The sequence below is a fragment of the Bacillus rossius genome, chromosome 1, assembly GCF_032445375.1.
Source record: "Bacillus rossius redtenbacheri isolate Brsri chromosome 1, Brsri_v3, whole genome shotgun sequence".
Taxonomy (NCBI): domain Eukaryota; kingdom Metazoa; phylum Arthropoda; class Insecta; order Phasmatodea; family Bacillidae; genus Bacillus; species Bacillus rossius.
In genome coordinates this window covers 34,800,141-34,814,968 of record NC_086330.1, presented here as the reverse complement: position 1 = coordinate 34,814,968, position 14,828 = coordinate 34,800,141, and the positions used below count along the sequence as shown (strand labels likewise).

Sequence of the window (14,828 nt, the reverse complement as noted above, 5' to 3'; positions counted from 1 at the left end):
TGGCTACCGACTCGGGACACCTGTTTACTGCGATTCTTATGATTCGATACTTCTTTTGTTGAGTGTTTGTATTGGCTCAGAGTCCTTCAGGTAAATTGCGGTCCAATCACTGACGCAGCATTAAGCTAAACGAGTTTGGATTCCAGCCTGTCTCGAAAGGAATCCGCGAATTTTTCCGGTCTCTAGCTGATACAATCGTTTCCATGAAAATGTACAAATATCTGTAATTTAACGTGAATATTTCTCATCAATTCGCAATGAAAATTGCAGTGAAGGGGCTCGCTGGGTGGAGATCCGTTCAGTCCTCCGATGAGTTGCGACTCGGGGTGATAACTGATAATCGACGTGGTCTCATCAGGAGGGAACGTGGGACACGAAACATCCAGCAGGGATCTGGTTTAAATCCTCTCGTCACTTTTTTTGTCTGATCCCCGAATTATTTCGAACAGTTTATTATGCAGTGTAAATTAACGATCAATAGAGGAGGATAACGGAGCGTGTCACCTCCAAGTCTCTCTCGGAGTGGCCTCAGTTCAGCCCAGCAGAAATAAAGCCACAGCGATACTTCTTAAACCATCATAGGCAAAGTGCTTCCTATATACGATAGTGAGCTTCACATCACTTGGGATTTAACTTCTGACTTTTGCCGTGTAAGCTTGATGCCCCAGTTATCGCGGCCGTTGAAGACCCTCTAAAAACGGCCAAACTTCAGTTAAATTGTTTGCTCCATTCTGAATTTGGTTGCCGCTACCAAATTCGTTTGGGTGAAACGTCCGACTAAAAAAAAAAATCCTTGTTTGTTGGTCGTGGATCTGGCTAGCTAAAAAGTAAAATAAAAATCTATGGAAAAGAAAATTGCAGTTCATTTAATACTTAGGGATATGCAGATAATAATATCGATACATTTTAAAATGGCGATTCATTATGTAGTTTCTTGATACCCTTTTCATTGGATTTAATTATTTCTTGTAATTTCAGATTCTCTTCGCGTAGATGTTTCATCTTCCTGAAACCCGAAAAAACTCTTTAAGTCAATATTCGTAAAGCTAAATGTAATATATTTAGAAAGCTCTAACAATCTCATTTGTATTTTATTCTTTGGTTTTAATTTTGATTGCAATGAAGATGTAAGCAATCCCACAGTGACGTCATCAAAACCGAACTTTGGGAAAATTTACTCCTTTGATCGAATTCAATTCTCGGTTTGATGAATTTCACTCGAATCCAAGTTAAAAGTTGGAGACAAGCATTTAAAAAAAATTAATGCTACGTAATTAAATTTAGAAGACTAGGTACAAGTTAATTACTTAATTATAAATATATATTCTAGAATTAACATTAAACTATGAAATTAAATTTATCAAATGATTAGTAAATCCTTCAATAGAATTACTTTTTTTCATGAACTTGGAAACTTACTCTTCCATTTCAGCAATAATGCATTTTGATTTACTGTAAGCCTTCCGAATGATGTTCAATTCCGCTTCCATATTTGGAACATCTTTCGCACTTGAATCGCCGACACCATTTGGCTGTAATGCAAGGAACTAATATGCATTTATGAACTAAGAAATAAAAAAATATCAGTATATAAAGTATCAATATATCAATATGTGATATGAAAAGAGATTTGCATTACAAACTCCATAAAAAGTGTAAATTAAAAAGAACTTATAAAATGTTTTATGTTCACTTTTCTATATAATCGGGGTTTTAATGTATTTACTTACTCTATTATACAAAATCGTAGTTATATTTTACTTTTTATAAATATGCCATCCCGCAAAACTTTTCATCAGTTTGAGAAAATGAAAACATATTACAATTGTAAAATATTTCTTGAGTAGACATAAATATTTTTTAATAATTTTTTTTGATAGCACTCTAAGTGCGCTTGATTATGGTTAAAACAAACTAAAAAAAAAAACGCTCTCAACTAGTGAAAGAAAGGTTTTTTTTTACAAACCACACATAACAAACTCGTCACAAAGTTGTCATAAAAAAAGGGGGGTTGTCTGTAAAGTCGGTTTACGGACGATAATTTTACGTGATAACGTCATAAGAAAATACTGATGAAAAATTGCATACTTTTTAATTTTCAAATATTATTGACAGTTTTTGCAAATTTAATTTAAATAATTTGTTTAAATATAATCACGAAAAATTAGTTAAAAAGCCCGCCTTAACCTGTTTGATATTATAGAAGATTTTCTCGCACGGTTGTTGGCTGGTTCTTGCATGGTCGCCTCAGGCGGAACGTGACAATTTTTCGTGCGTGCAACCGGCGTTCATCGATTTATAAGACGTTATCACGTCAAAAACTCCCGTACTGTAGGAGAATAACTTGTCTTGTGTGGTTTATATTTTCATGATAATAATAACAGCGTTTCTTTAAAAATCCAGTCCAGTTTCAGCCAATGTATGTTGCAACAAAACCAAATAAACAAGAATGTACTTAAAGTTATGAGAGACGTAGTTTCTAAAGAACACACAATGCTCTGAGAGTTCCTCTAGTGTCAACGTTCTCTAGGAAACGAGTGCATAGTGTTGAAACTACGTCTCAAAATGCAAATAGAATTGACATAATTTTTTTATAAATACGAGTACTCATTTTCTTTCACGTGAATGATGTTTGGATTAGTGGGAATCAAATTTACTTTAAAAGATCAAAGAGAAAATTCAGTGCAACCGAATCCCTTGTAAGATTTCTTAACTCTTTGTGACTTTTTTTTGTCAGTTATATTTTCGTTACACCTTCCTTTCGTAATTTCATGCCACCTTTAAATCGAGTCTCTAATTTATAAGCGATTTCATATTCATTCCAGGGCGTAGTTTCAACACGGTTTTCAAACATTGACTACAGAGGGTTGTCATGAGAGAAACTGTTGCTGTAAAGATAAGAACACTTGGGCTAAAATTTCACCTGCTTATGCCGAGTTTTCTGAATTGTATAATCACCGAACTCAGCTGGGCCATCTTGTACTTCATCGATCTTAGCCGGGTTGCTTTCAACCTCGTTGACCGTGTTAGGGTTGCCTTGGGTCTCAAAGTCTTGGGTCTCAACCTGCGTCTCACCATCTTTAGAAGCAACCTTTTTTACGTTAGCTTTGGCAGTCATGTGTTTTTTCTTCTGAATTACCTGCGACAACAATCTGTAATGAGATGCGTCATTCATTTGCATTGACCATATAACTGAAAGACCGGAAGCTCAACGTTGTTTTTCTGTACCCACATACAATCTTCATCTACACTGCCATCTATGAACCTGGTCTCCCATTGCACAAATCTTTCAAAGATAATATCTATGAACCTACAAATAATATTTTGTGATCGAAAGTACTTGACAATGAAAATTACAGAAAAAAATATATTATCAACGCATTTGGAGCTCGAATGGAGACACTAAATAGCTATAATTTTATATTTATTTTTTGTTTATTTATTTGGAAATTAAATGAGTGTTTAAGAGGCAGGCAGTTAGTAATTAATAAACTTAATATGTAAAACATAACCCAAGACATAACATAAATATAGGTTTAAATAATGTTAATAATAATAATAATCACCCGAAGACTTGCAGACTGCTCGATACAATTACAGAATGCTGAATGCGAGTTCATTCTCTGTTGAAAATTACTAAAAAAAAAATATGGACTTAATTACACCAGCTAATTTCATTTTCCTCAATTATCTTATAAGCAATCGTGTGGTACATGAAAAAACACATCTAATAAACGGCCATATTATTTTTTTAAATTTTTACTAACATTTGTCATTTAATGCCAACATTTAAATCCGTAATATATATTTCAGTTTATATTTAATCATAAATACTAACGGTTTCTACGAATTAACAAAATAACTAGTTCACTGTGGTAGTGTTATCTGTCAAGCCGATTTTAAAAACGACATGGGTACAAAATGGGCTATTAGAGTTGACACACGCTGATAATAGCCGTTATTAATGTCAGTTATTGAGTTTATTTCCACCAAACTTTATGGAAAAAAACTATTTAGCATACATGACGAAAACTCGTTTATTTAAAAGTCTTCAAGTAGCATTTTCTCTTTTTAAAAATTAATTACATGAGAGATTATTGGTGATATGACTAGCTCAAGAAGGGCGTCTGTGTGAACATAAATTAAACATTAGCATGTAAAAGAGGCCCAAATGTAGTCATCATCGTCAGATAAGGAAATTCTAAGCCAAATTTCTCAGGTTAATCAAGTCTTAACTCTGCTTCCTTTTCCTTGTGTCACTACTGGGCAAGCCAGACAGTTAAAAACAGGCAGGTTTTTTTAGTATTGTACATACTTTCCCACTTATTAAATATCAATCATACAACTTTTAAGGCAATAAAAAACTATTTTACTATATAAAGTGTTATCTTTCCACCTATGGCATAACCCGCGCGAATTTTGGGATAGTGCTAATAAGACAAAATATTAATAAAAGTATGTGATAAAATTTAAAAAATTAGTAAAATATATGCAATAAAATGTCAGTTCGTTATAGGGTTTCATGTATAAAGAATCCATATTTAGCGCGATTACATGATTGGGACAATGTCTTCACTCCGACTTAAGCGTATTGGGCAGTTGTAAAATAAATATAGTTTAAAGTATCTCTTTTATCAGGGGGAAAAAAATTGCAAACATTTATAGACTACGACACTAGCTTCCATTTAGATTTATTCAAATCAACCCTTTTTAAACTCAATTGGCGATGGAAATTCTAAAATCAGATAAAAATTTACGTTATTTTAGTTTATGCCTGGTAGTGATATTGTTTCTTACTTCCCGCTTTGGTATATTCGGTGATGCTATTTTTCTTTTTGAAATTATTTTTACCTCTTTTTTTATTCTCTGAGTGGTTGAAATTCAAAATTATATATATATATATATATATATATATATATACATACATACACACACACTTTTACAGTTACAACACAACATTTTGTGGATAATACTGATGTCCTGTTTCTTACTTCCCTTTAAATAAATTCGAATACATGAATTGTTCTTTACAAACCAATCAAATATTTCCCCTTATACTCCCCCTTCTATAGGAATACATTGAAAATACTCACCTCTTTACTATTTCCTTTTCTTTTTTGTCTGCTTCCCGAAGTTTCTCTAATTCGACTCGAAATATGCATATCGTAGTTTGCAAGTCTTCTTGCTGAAATTCATGACAAACCGGCTCGTTATTATGATTCTGTTATTGATCATTATTCTTGTTATTGGGCATAATATTGTAATTATTTTTATTATTTGAAAAAAGCAATAATATCTAAACAGTGAAACTCAATAAATGAAAACGACGATAGCAGGAAATTGTTTGAATATGTGACATCTCTGACAAAACAAAAATAAGCAAAAAATTGCTGTTGTCAGGATTTAACGCAACACAATACTCCACAACAGGAATATGGTCAACAAACAAAGAAAAACAAAGAAAAATGGACTAACAGAACGATAAACCCCCACAAATGATGACAGCACACAGTGTTTCCGTACCATGTGCGTCTCTGCCTGAGGACGGGAGCAGATAGCAGTTCCCGAAACGTCGCTTGTTTCTGTTTTAGAAAACTGTTGTGTTTGTTTCGTCTTTTAGTTTGGTCGTGTTTTTGTCTCGTTTTGACTGTTGTGCTGAATTTTTTTGGGTTCAATATTGTTGTGCTGTCATCATTTGTGTTTTTTTTGTTGAAAACTATTGTGTTTGTTTCGTCTTTTCGTTTTGCTGTGTTTTTGTCTCGTTTCAACTGTTGTGCTGAATTTTTTGGGTTTGGTATTTTTGTGATGTCATCATTTGTGGGGGGTTTTTCGTTCTGTTGGTCCATTTTTCTTTGTTTTTCTTTGTTTGTTGACCATATTACTGTTGTGTAGTATTGTGTGGCGTTAGATCCTGACAACAGCAATTTTTTGCTTAATTTTTTTTGTCATTTGTGTTTTTTGTAGTTTTCTTCTACAGACATAAATGTGCTAAGTAATGGCGTATGTCCAAAAGCCTACATCAAGTCATGCACTCCCATTGCACAAATCTTTTAAAGATAATATGTGACATCTCTAATTATGCTTTAACTTTACATAACGACAAATGTTTGGACTTAAACAGTGAAACCTTGTATGTCAATAATAAATGAATGACTGGCGTTCTGTGTCCGTTAGTTAGTTCATGGTTACCAGATTATGCCTACATGAACCTACAAAAAATTCCCGCAAGAATATTAGTTATCAGACCAGCAGGAAATGCAATCTACAGTAGAAATAATGATGAGAGTTGTTATACCATTGCACAGAAAAAGGCATGGTGATATCAGCCGTGGTGTACTTATGCCTGCCAAGGATGATTACCCGGGCATTGCCTTTCGCGGTATGCATGTGAAAGGGACATTACAAGCACCCAGCCTTGAACTCAGAGAGAAGGTTTTTTTTAACTCCCCCCCGTCCTCCCTCCTTCGTCAGGACCAACCCAAAAAAACATATTAGCAGAGGAGGCCTTTTGGGGCTTAAATCTCCTCTATATTTTATGATTGCATCTTTCAATTGATAAAATGTTTGGAAGGGGGAGGGAAGACAATAGTTTTGTTTATTTTGTTCTGTAAATCTCACAGGGAGTCTAGCACTCTAGGATATAAAAACACGTCATTAAACATACTGTATAAAGGTTCACTTATGCATTAATGTTAGCATAAAGTTAAGGAAAGCATGTCTATTTTCTTAAATTAAAATGCATGCATGCCCTCCCTCCTTTCTCCCCTTCTCATTTCTCCTCCCACTCATTTCTCCTCTCTCCTTCCTTCATTATTCTCCCTCCTTTCTAATCTATTATTTATCATCCCTTCTTTCTCATCGCTACTTTCTCCTCCCTCCACCCTCTTCATCATCCTGCTTTCTCATCTTCACTACTCCCTCCTATTCCCTCATTATATTCCTTTCTCATATTCCATTTTCATATTCACTCCTCATCTTTTCTTCTTCCTCCTCCCTTCTTCATTACTTCATCTGTCCGGCACCAATTCCACCACACCGCGTGCTACTGCCAGTGGACCGAGGGAACGGCCCAGCCCCAGGAACTGGCAGCACGACGGTAAACGGCATAAGCCGCATCCAAAAGACCAGCCCTGACCAAACCAGTGCGGACTAAAAGTCCAAGTGCCCCACCCCTTGCATAGTAGAACTTCTACCACGCCCCTATCTTCTTCCAGGACCATCCTTCTATTCCTGTATTCCACCTGCTTGTAATAATGCATGACCTTTGCATCCCGCATGTATGTGCCCAGGGTTTTCCCTCTGTCTATGGAGGTTTTACCTGGGCCCAACTTATCTAGTTTTAGTCTAGAATTAAGAGTGAGGGGAGTTAGTCATGGCGAAAACGTCTGCCATGGCTGGCCAATCCCCTCCTAGCACATGATGCACGTGACCTTTTCTGCATGGTTAAAAACCCGCATGTTTGCCCTGAGACGCACTTAGAGTCTTCCCTACCTAGACCCCTCCCTTACACACTTAGTTTTAACTTAGGTTAGGGAAAAAAACGAGTGGCTCACGGCGGGTTGCGGGAACGTGCTGCAGCAGTCCCGCGCCACGGCGGCGGCCCGCCCCTGCTGCCCCTCTAGTTGCCTCACGCGCCCTGCCGCCCTCCGCTCCAGCTGTCCGGCGGCGCGCACCAGGTCCCCGGCCAGCCCCAGCAGCTCCGCCAGCAGCTGCTGCAGCAGGCTCTGCCTCGGCTTGCAGTCGCAGGGCGGGACCTCGGGCAGTTCCGTGGCGCGTGTTCACCTTCTCTTCGGCTCGCGCAACATTACACTACGTGTATCTTAGGCGTTCGTCTTTGACCTCGTGGCTAGGGACCGGGAAAATTCGCGGATTCAATGACCTCTAGGATAGCCTTCATTATCCTCTGCACATCTCAAGTAAACAAGCGTGTTCATTGGGTACTAAATTGTGAGGCGTCTCCACTGGGTAGCTTGTGATTCGACGCGTTTTTTGGTCGATAGTCGCTCATTGGCCCAGAGAGCTCCAGTTAAACTGCGAGCCAATAGCAGAACCAGCAGAATTGTACACATGTTTGAATTTCAGCCTATCACGAAATGAATCCGCGAATTTTTCCGGTCTCTACTCATAGCCCTTCAAACAACCCGTTGCCCGATGTAAAGGTAATGCTAACGAACGTAAGTCTGCATCCTAGTCTCTTGACCAATAATAACACCAATTTTGCAGGTTCCTGTGAATGGATGATTAGCTGACAGAAATGAGCCGCATGTTCCCCCCAAATTTTTTTCTCTTGTTATTTAATATTTTTTTGTGTTCAACGTCGCATTTAAAGCACGGTCATTGGTTAACACAGAATAAACCACACAAGAGTACTGGGGAAATAATATGCCATGGACTGTAGTTAGATATTAGCCCAGCCTTCGCCTGGAATTTTTTTTCGGGATAACCAAGTAAAACCGAAATCAAGATGGTGGAACAGATCCTCTGGATTGCTATTGTAGTGTCTTAGCACTGCGACTCTGCTGTCCACGTTGCTTGTTTTCATCAACTATCGGGACGTACGATTTTAGTAAGTATATCAGAAAATAATTTTCATTCCTACGCTTAAAAAATGGACGTATTTCAGCTCCAAGTGCAATCAATAATAATTAATACAAATGGCTGCCCTGTAGTTCGAGAAATTCACTGCTATCCCCTTCCATCTGTTGTCTTCACTTCCCTCCACCAAAAATCAGATCTGATGATACATTTATGTTTAATTGGGTAGGCTCATAAATTATTTTTGTTCTAAATATTTTTACATTTTTCTCATCATTGATATAATATATTATCATTTATAAAATACGTAATACCTAGTTCATGAGAAATCACAATTTCGACTAAGAGTAGGTACATCATAATACCTGTGCAGTTAAATGTGAGCTGAAAACTGCGATTTCTCATAAATTAGTAGGAATATATTAACGCTGTTTTCAATGTAAATACAGGAACGACTCTTGTGTAGCAAAATTATATTTTCGTAATTTTATTTTTACTATGCGGAAAAGTCATGACGTATGATATTTACCCCCGGATCATCGTAATGGGATATGAGTATTTATTTTTAATGTTTGGCTCGTTGGCAATTTTTGATTATGTACCAACGAACGAATTTTAGACAGGGCTGATTTTCATTTTGACAATTAAGTTTATGAGCTGTGACAAGAAATGGGTCTTATTTAGACAACTTCAAGTTTATACATATGCTTTGAACCCAGAACCCACAATCCATCTCACAGAAAGCCAGAGTGCATCTGACTGCGCTCATGGAGGTCGGCTTCCAGACAAATAGTTCACGTTTTAAAGGTTCCTGCAAAGAAAACTTGCATTCATCTATACCCTATTTATGGAAGTCACTTGGTATACACGTCCAGTCAATTTGATAACAAATAACGAGAGGGAAAAATAGAAGCTACGTTTCTTAACATCTTATTTGAAAAGAACAATTTTTTTCCTAAGCGCATTAGAAAGAATTAGGGTGTAACATCTTATATAATTGTCCAAAAACTTATAGTTTTGAGTAATGGATGCTTGGACAAAGTCATCATCGTTGGTTTGAAGATTAATGGAAATGTTTGAGCACCATGCTTCAACTATTTTTAACACAACAACTTTATACTAACTCATTTTGTGCCCTTTTGCCACGTATTAAGTCCAAAAGTTATTTTCTTGGGTGAAAACTGAATTCGAGGAAGAGGGTGGGAAATATACGTTATTTAAATGATTCATGCAATGGGAAATTTTGATTTAATGAAGTTGTTTGGACACACACCATTACATCAGCTGATTCAATCTTGTTTTCTGTGAATTTTTTATCTTCATATTTTTATAATTTTTTTTCGGAATTTTTCCATGGCAAACAGTGCAAAACTGGAATGGCGTATGTCCAAAAACTGCATTAAATCAGGATAGGAAATAGTTGGCCGATGTCATCTGTTAAGTCGTGGTGTTTTTTTTGTTTGTTTTTACTTTGGATGTCGTGGGTTGGAGTCCTCATGCCCATTAGCGAGAAACAAAAACGACATTTTGACAGAACTTTAACACTCAAACACCTACACACACACACACACCAACACACACACATCTACACACACACACACACACAGATATATATCGCGTATATCTATTTTTTTTTGTATTCCTGTTATCAGTGTTGTTAAGTAACGAATTACAAGTAATCGGATTACTTGTAACGATTACTTTTCAAGTAATTTATACTTCTAACGAATTACATTTAAAAAATGTAATTCGTACTTGTAATCGGAATACATAACATTAATTGTAATCGATACATTAAGGTAATCGATACTTTATATTTACTTGCCGTTACTTTTATTCTTGGAACGTATAATGAATACAATTAAGAACAAGAAGATCATGCACTTTTTTATTAGTAAAGATTATAATTTTACGCTTGTAGTGCTACAATCGTATGCACAACATCTATGATCAAATATGAAGAGCCATGGTGACTTGCAGTGTCTCCAACATTACCCTATCCTAAAATCTGCATTTTAAAAATTTTACTCATCGCTGCCGTCAAGTGCTCCCGTTGAGCGTCTTTTTTGTGTTGGTAAAGATGTTTTTGCCATCAAGAGAGGGAATCTATCTGATGAGAACTTTAAAATGCAATTGTTTTGTAAGGTAAATTCCACTACTTGTATGAAGTCTTTTGATGTTATTCAAGCAAGTTTGTCCTCAAATATTATTCATTTAACTAAAGATAATAAATTTAATAATTACATGAAATCATTTTTTTAAAAAAACATATATGTATGTATGTTTATTAATGTAACAAAGTGTAAAAAATTGAATCGTAGGTCAGTTTTAAAATGGTAGCGGAAAGTAATTGTAATTGTAATTGTAATTTTACTGATTACTTCTATGTAAAGTAATTTTTACTTGAATTAGTTACATTATCACCACAGTAATTGTAATTGAGCCCAATTACTTTTTCCGAGTACTTTTAACAACACTGCCTGTTATTCACTTACATCTGTTTCAGCATCACTTTGCCCCAAATATGATTTTAACATTTCTTGAAATTCTTCAAACTCTGCCTTTAAATCTGCAATTTCCCTGCACACGTTCCCACCGCAATCACTTTCTTTGTAGTCATTTTTATCGATACAGGAAACTGGCAAATCAGCCATTTTCGTGAAACAATTTAAACCATGGAGGCATTAGTCTATGGAGTAGGTGTGTATTCTGAAGTTGAAGTCAAAAGATTAGAAATTGGTCAGGAAAAAAAAATTGTAGTTGTATTATATGTATGGAAAAATGGATACATATGTGTGTGTATATATATATATACATATATATACATATATATATATATGTATATATATATTTGAGATTGATAAACTTCGACTCGTTTGACCGATTACCATGAAAGTTAGTACCGAAGTGTTTTTTTTTTTTCATGGAGAAGCTTTTTATGCTATCCATTTTTGTTTAAACTCTCCAATATATGGCGCTGCAGCACATAAACTTCATTCTATAACCGTTCAACCGATTGCCATGGGTAAATTCATTTTTATAACAGAAAATCATAGGTCATATACATACAAACAGAGAGTGTGTGTCATTTCTCTATGGCTGACACACAATCGTATAGTAAGGTTTGGCAACTTCCTATCCCTCTCCTTGGTGAGACTCGACTGCTTAGTTGAGCTCGCGGCGGCTAGCGAACTAACGGCGCTAATAACAGTTTAGTTACACTTCGTCAGTAGATATAGTTGCCTTGATTTTTAAATGCGCTATCGTTTGGTGCATTCATCACGTCTTCCTTAGGGTTTTGTAGGATCTCGATGATTTTTTTTTCCCCGGATCGATTTGTATTATCTCTTTTCTAACAATTGACTTTGCTAGTGGTATGGATTAAGCTGATTATATTATTTATCGATCCAGATAATCAATAATCAATAAGACAATTACTGTCTACATCTTATTTTGAAGAAGAAAGGTTACTTCATCCTGTGTTGAGCCCGGTCAATGCCGGGCATTGCAACTACATAGTATGCTATAAATTTGTTTAATACTCGTAGCTTGAAAATAAATCGCTAGGAATAATCGTAAAGATGCATCATAAAGTGATTATTGCTAAAAAAAAAATAGCAATACCTCTGGAATAAATTAGCGTTAAACTTCATTATGATCAATATGTTTCTATGCAAATAAGGGGTCGTTCTAATTTTTACTTCAAGTATTAACGTGGCAAAGGCTGTACACACTAACTCATTTACTTCTTATCTCCATGATTTAAACCATAGACAATTACCTTCAACGATAATAGAACATCTCGGTCCACGGTGAATATTGTAACAACTGTTAAAAATTTCATTACTGTATTACTTGTATTTATTTAACGTATAATTTTTTTTCAGAGTTTATGATTAAAACAAACACTTTACACCTCCAACGTAATACAGATGTGTATGAAGATATAAGTCTACTTACCTCCATGGATTAAAAAAATTACCTTTCAGCCATGTTCAAGGCCAAAAAAATAATAGGCCGTTCATAGTGGGACCGCTATTTTCATTTAATGGACACTATTAATCAACAACTGATAAACAGTCTTGAGTTTGAAGTTGTGTAAATATTTTGAGCACAATGAATTTCATGCACATGTTTGAAATCATCTTAAATTATTACGTTACAATAACTGTTTGGTAAAATTATATAAGTTTATAAATAAAAATTTCCATGCTAACATATTTTCTTTGTTTTGAATATTAATTACGCAAACATTCAGAGCAAACATAACTAACAAAATAAGTCAACTTCATCTTTCTTTTCTTTTAAGAGAAACTAACCTTTCGTCCAATGAGGTTGGTTTCTCTTAAAAGAAAATAAATATGAAGTCACTACTTTCGTTAAGTATGTTTTCTCTGAAAAGTCTTAAAGTTCAAATAAGAAACGCTGATTACCTTGTTATATGCATAAAACAGTCTACGGCAACCAGTTTATCGCATAGAGTAAATGATCATTAACCAAGATCATTTTTTTACTTTGCTGACCCGGCCGCAGACTGGAATAAGATGATGATGATCTATAAAGACGCTTTGTCGTGAACTAACACTTTCGAGCTTTGAACCACAATAAATTTTCTGCGAATTTTTAAATATTATAAAGCTTAAGTGAATCTTCTTAAATCCGTGAAAAATAATAATAAAAAAATATTCAGGAAGTTATTTTCATAGAGCACAATTTACGCTGAATCATTACATAATACAAAAACTTCCGTATGGATACTTATCGATACATACGAATACGCATTACCAGTTCCAAAATTTTTGCAGTTTGAATGTGTAAAATAATTTTTAGCTCCTACAGACGGTTTTAATCAGCCAAACAGGTTGTTGACATTGACATTTTTTAGTGAATATTTTTTATTGATAATTTTCTTACGTCGCGTCTTTTCCATGAATAAATTGTTAAATTCCAAGTACAATTTTGACGTGACAACGTCTAATAAATCGATGAACGCTGGCTGCACACAAGAAAGTGTCCCGTTACGCACATTGTCCCACTACGATGTGTCCCGTTACGCTCATGGTCTTCCGCGGCAACCAGGCACTCGTTAATACATATTTTCCTTCGTTTATCGGGAGGGGCGTTATTATTAATGAATTATAAATAAAATTTCGTGTCCGGGGCCACAATTGCATATCATTTTGAGCACTGGAAGACATAAAACGTAAAATATTCTCGACGAATTTTAATCTCGACCCCAGTGCACCACAAGCGTCTGGGTTGGAGATTAAAGCCGAAATTCTTTCTTAAACTTACTAATACTTTTTTATTACCTGCAAGGGCATTTTTATTAAATTCTACGTTTAATTTCACGATGAACAAACTTCGTCGTTAAATGTTTAATTGCTAAAAAGCGTAAAACGTTCTCGACGATCTTGAAGTTAGTATAAACATGGCGGCCGACTAGCAGCCGACAATATATTTTAAATTTCCCGCCTACCACTATAAGAAATAAACATGGCGGACTACATACGTTTTTAAAACTTCCACAACAAAAAACAAATTTTTTATAAATATATATACAACATCTGAAACTATTGTTTCCATTATGGCCTCGTGTCTGTGCGGTTAGCATCTCTGACTACTAATGTTTTTTAAATTTTCCTTTCATGCATAACATGTTCAGTTAAATAATTTTTTATGTACATATACAAAATAGTTTAGGCAAAAGAGCACTGAGTGCTGGGATGTCAGATTGTTAATACCATAACTGTACAGTGTAAAATATGTGATAATAAAAACGTTTTAAATTTGAATTTGAATTTGACTACCAATCAAAGGGTTGACGGATCGAATCCCCGCCGCCACGAAACATCCCATTTTTTTACTTGTAAAAATAAATACGGCGCTCGCGACACTACAAAAGTAATAAACATATTTTAATTAATGAGTACAAATAAAAGTAAATTTATCAATTAAATTGTATATTTCATTTCACTCCTTTGTATCCATACAAAATAGTGATAATTCAATAAAAATGATTCAATTTCGTTCATAAAAGTATGCGGAGGTAGATTTTATCATACAAAAGATAGAAAAATATAAAAAAAATTACTTCCTCGAAGAATAACATATTTTTAATGCCTAAATGGTTTGGTTGCAAAAACCTATTACGGCTCAGTCTCAGGCCGAATTGGATATTTCATTTTCTTCTGGATCAATCATTTCATCAATGTTTTGTTATGATGTTGTCACGTTAAACTATCGTCCGTAAACCGACTTTACAGACCATTTTTTTAAACACTAAATACGTT

The 14,828-nt window shown here is 35.1% G+C and overlaps 1 protein-coding gene across 1 annotated transcript; it reads right to left on the bottom strand.

The window, feature by feature from the left end:
• Window positions 1-847: 847 nt before the first annotated feature.
• LOC134528025 (uncharacterized) lies at window positions 848-7,762 on the bottom strand. The gene is made up of 5 exons (XM_063361203.1): window positions 7,554-7,762; window positions 5,094-5,185; window positions 2,924-3,139; window positions 1,420-1,532; window positions 848-1,006 (listed from the first exon to the last, which is right to left on the bottom strand). Exons 2-5 carry the CDS (start codon window positions 5,160-5,162, stop codon window positions 907-909), a joined length of 498 nt encoding a protein of 165 aa, XP_063217273.1. The 5' UTR covers window positions 5,163-5,185; window positions 7,554-7,762; the 3' UTR covers window positions 848-906.
• Between the last annotated feature and the right edge of the window lie 7,066 nt (window positions 7,763-14,828).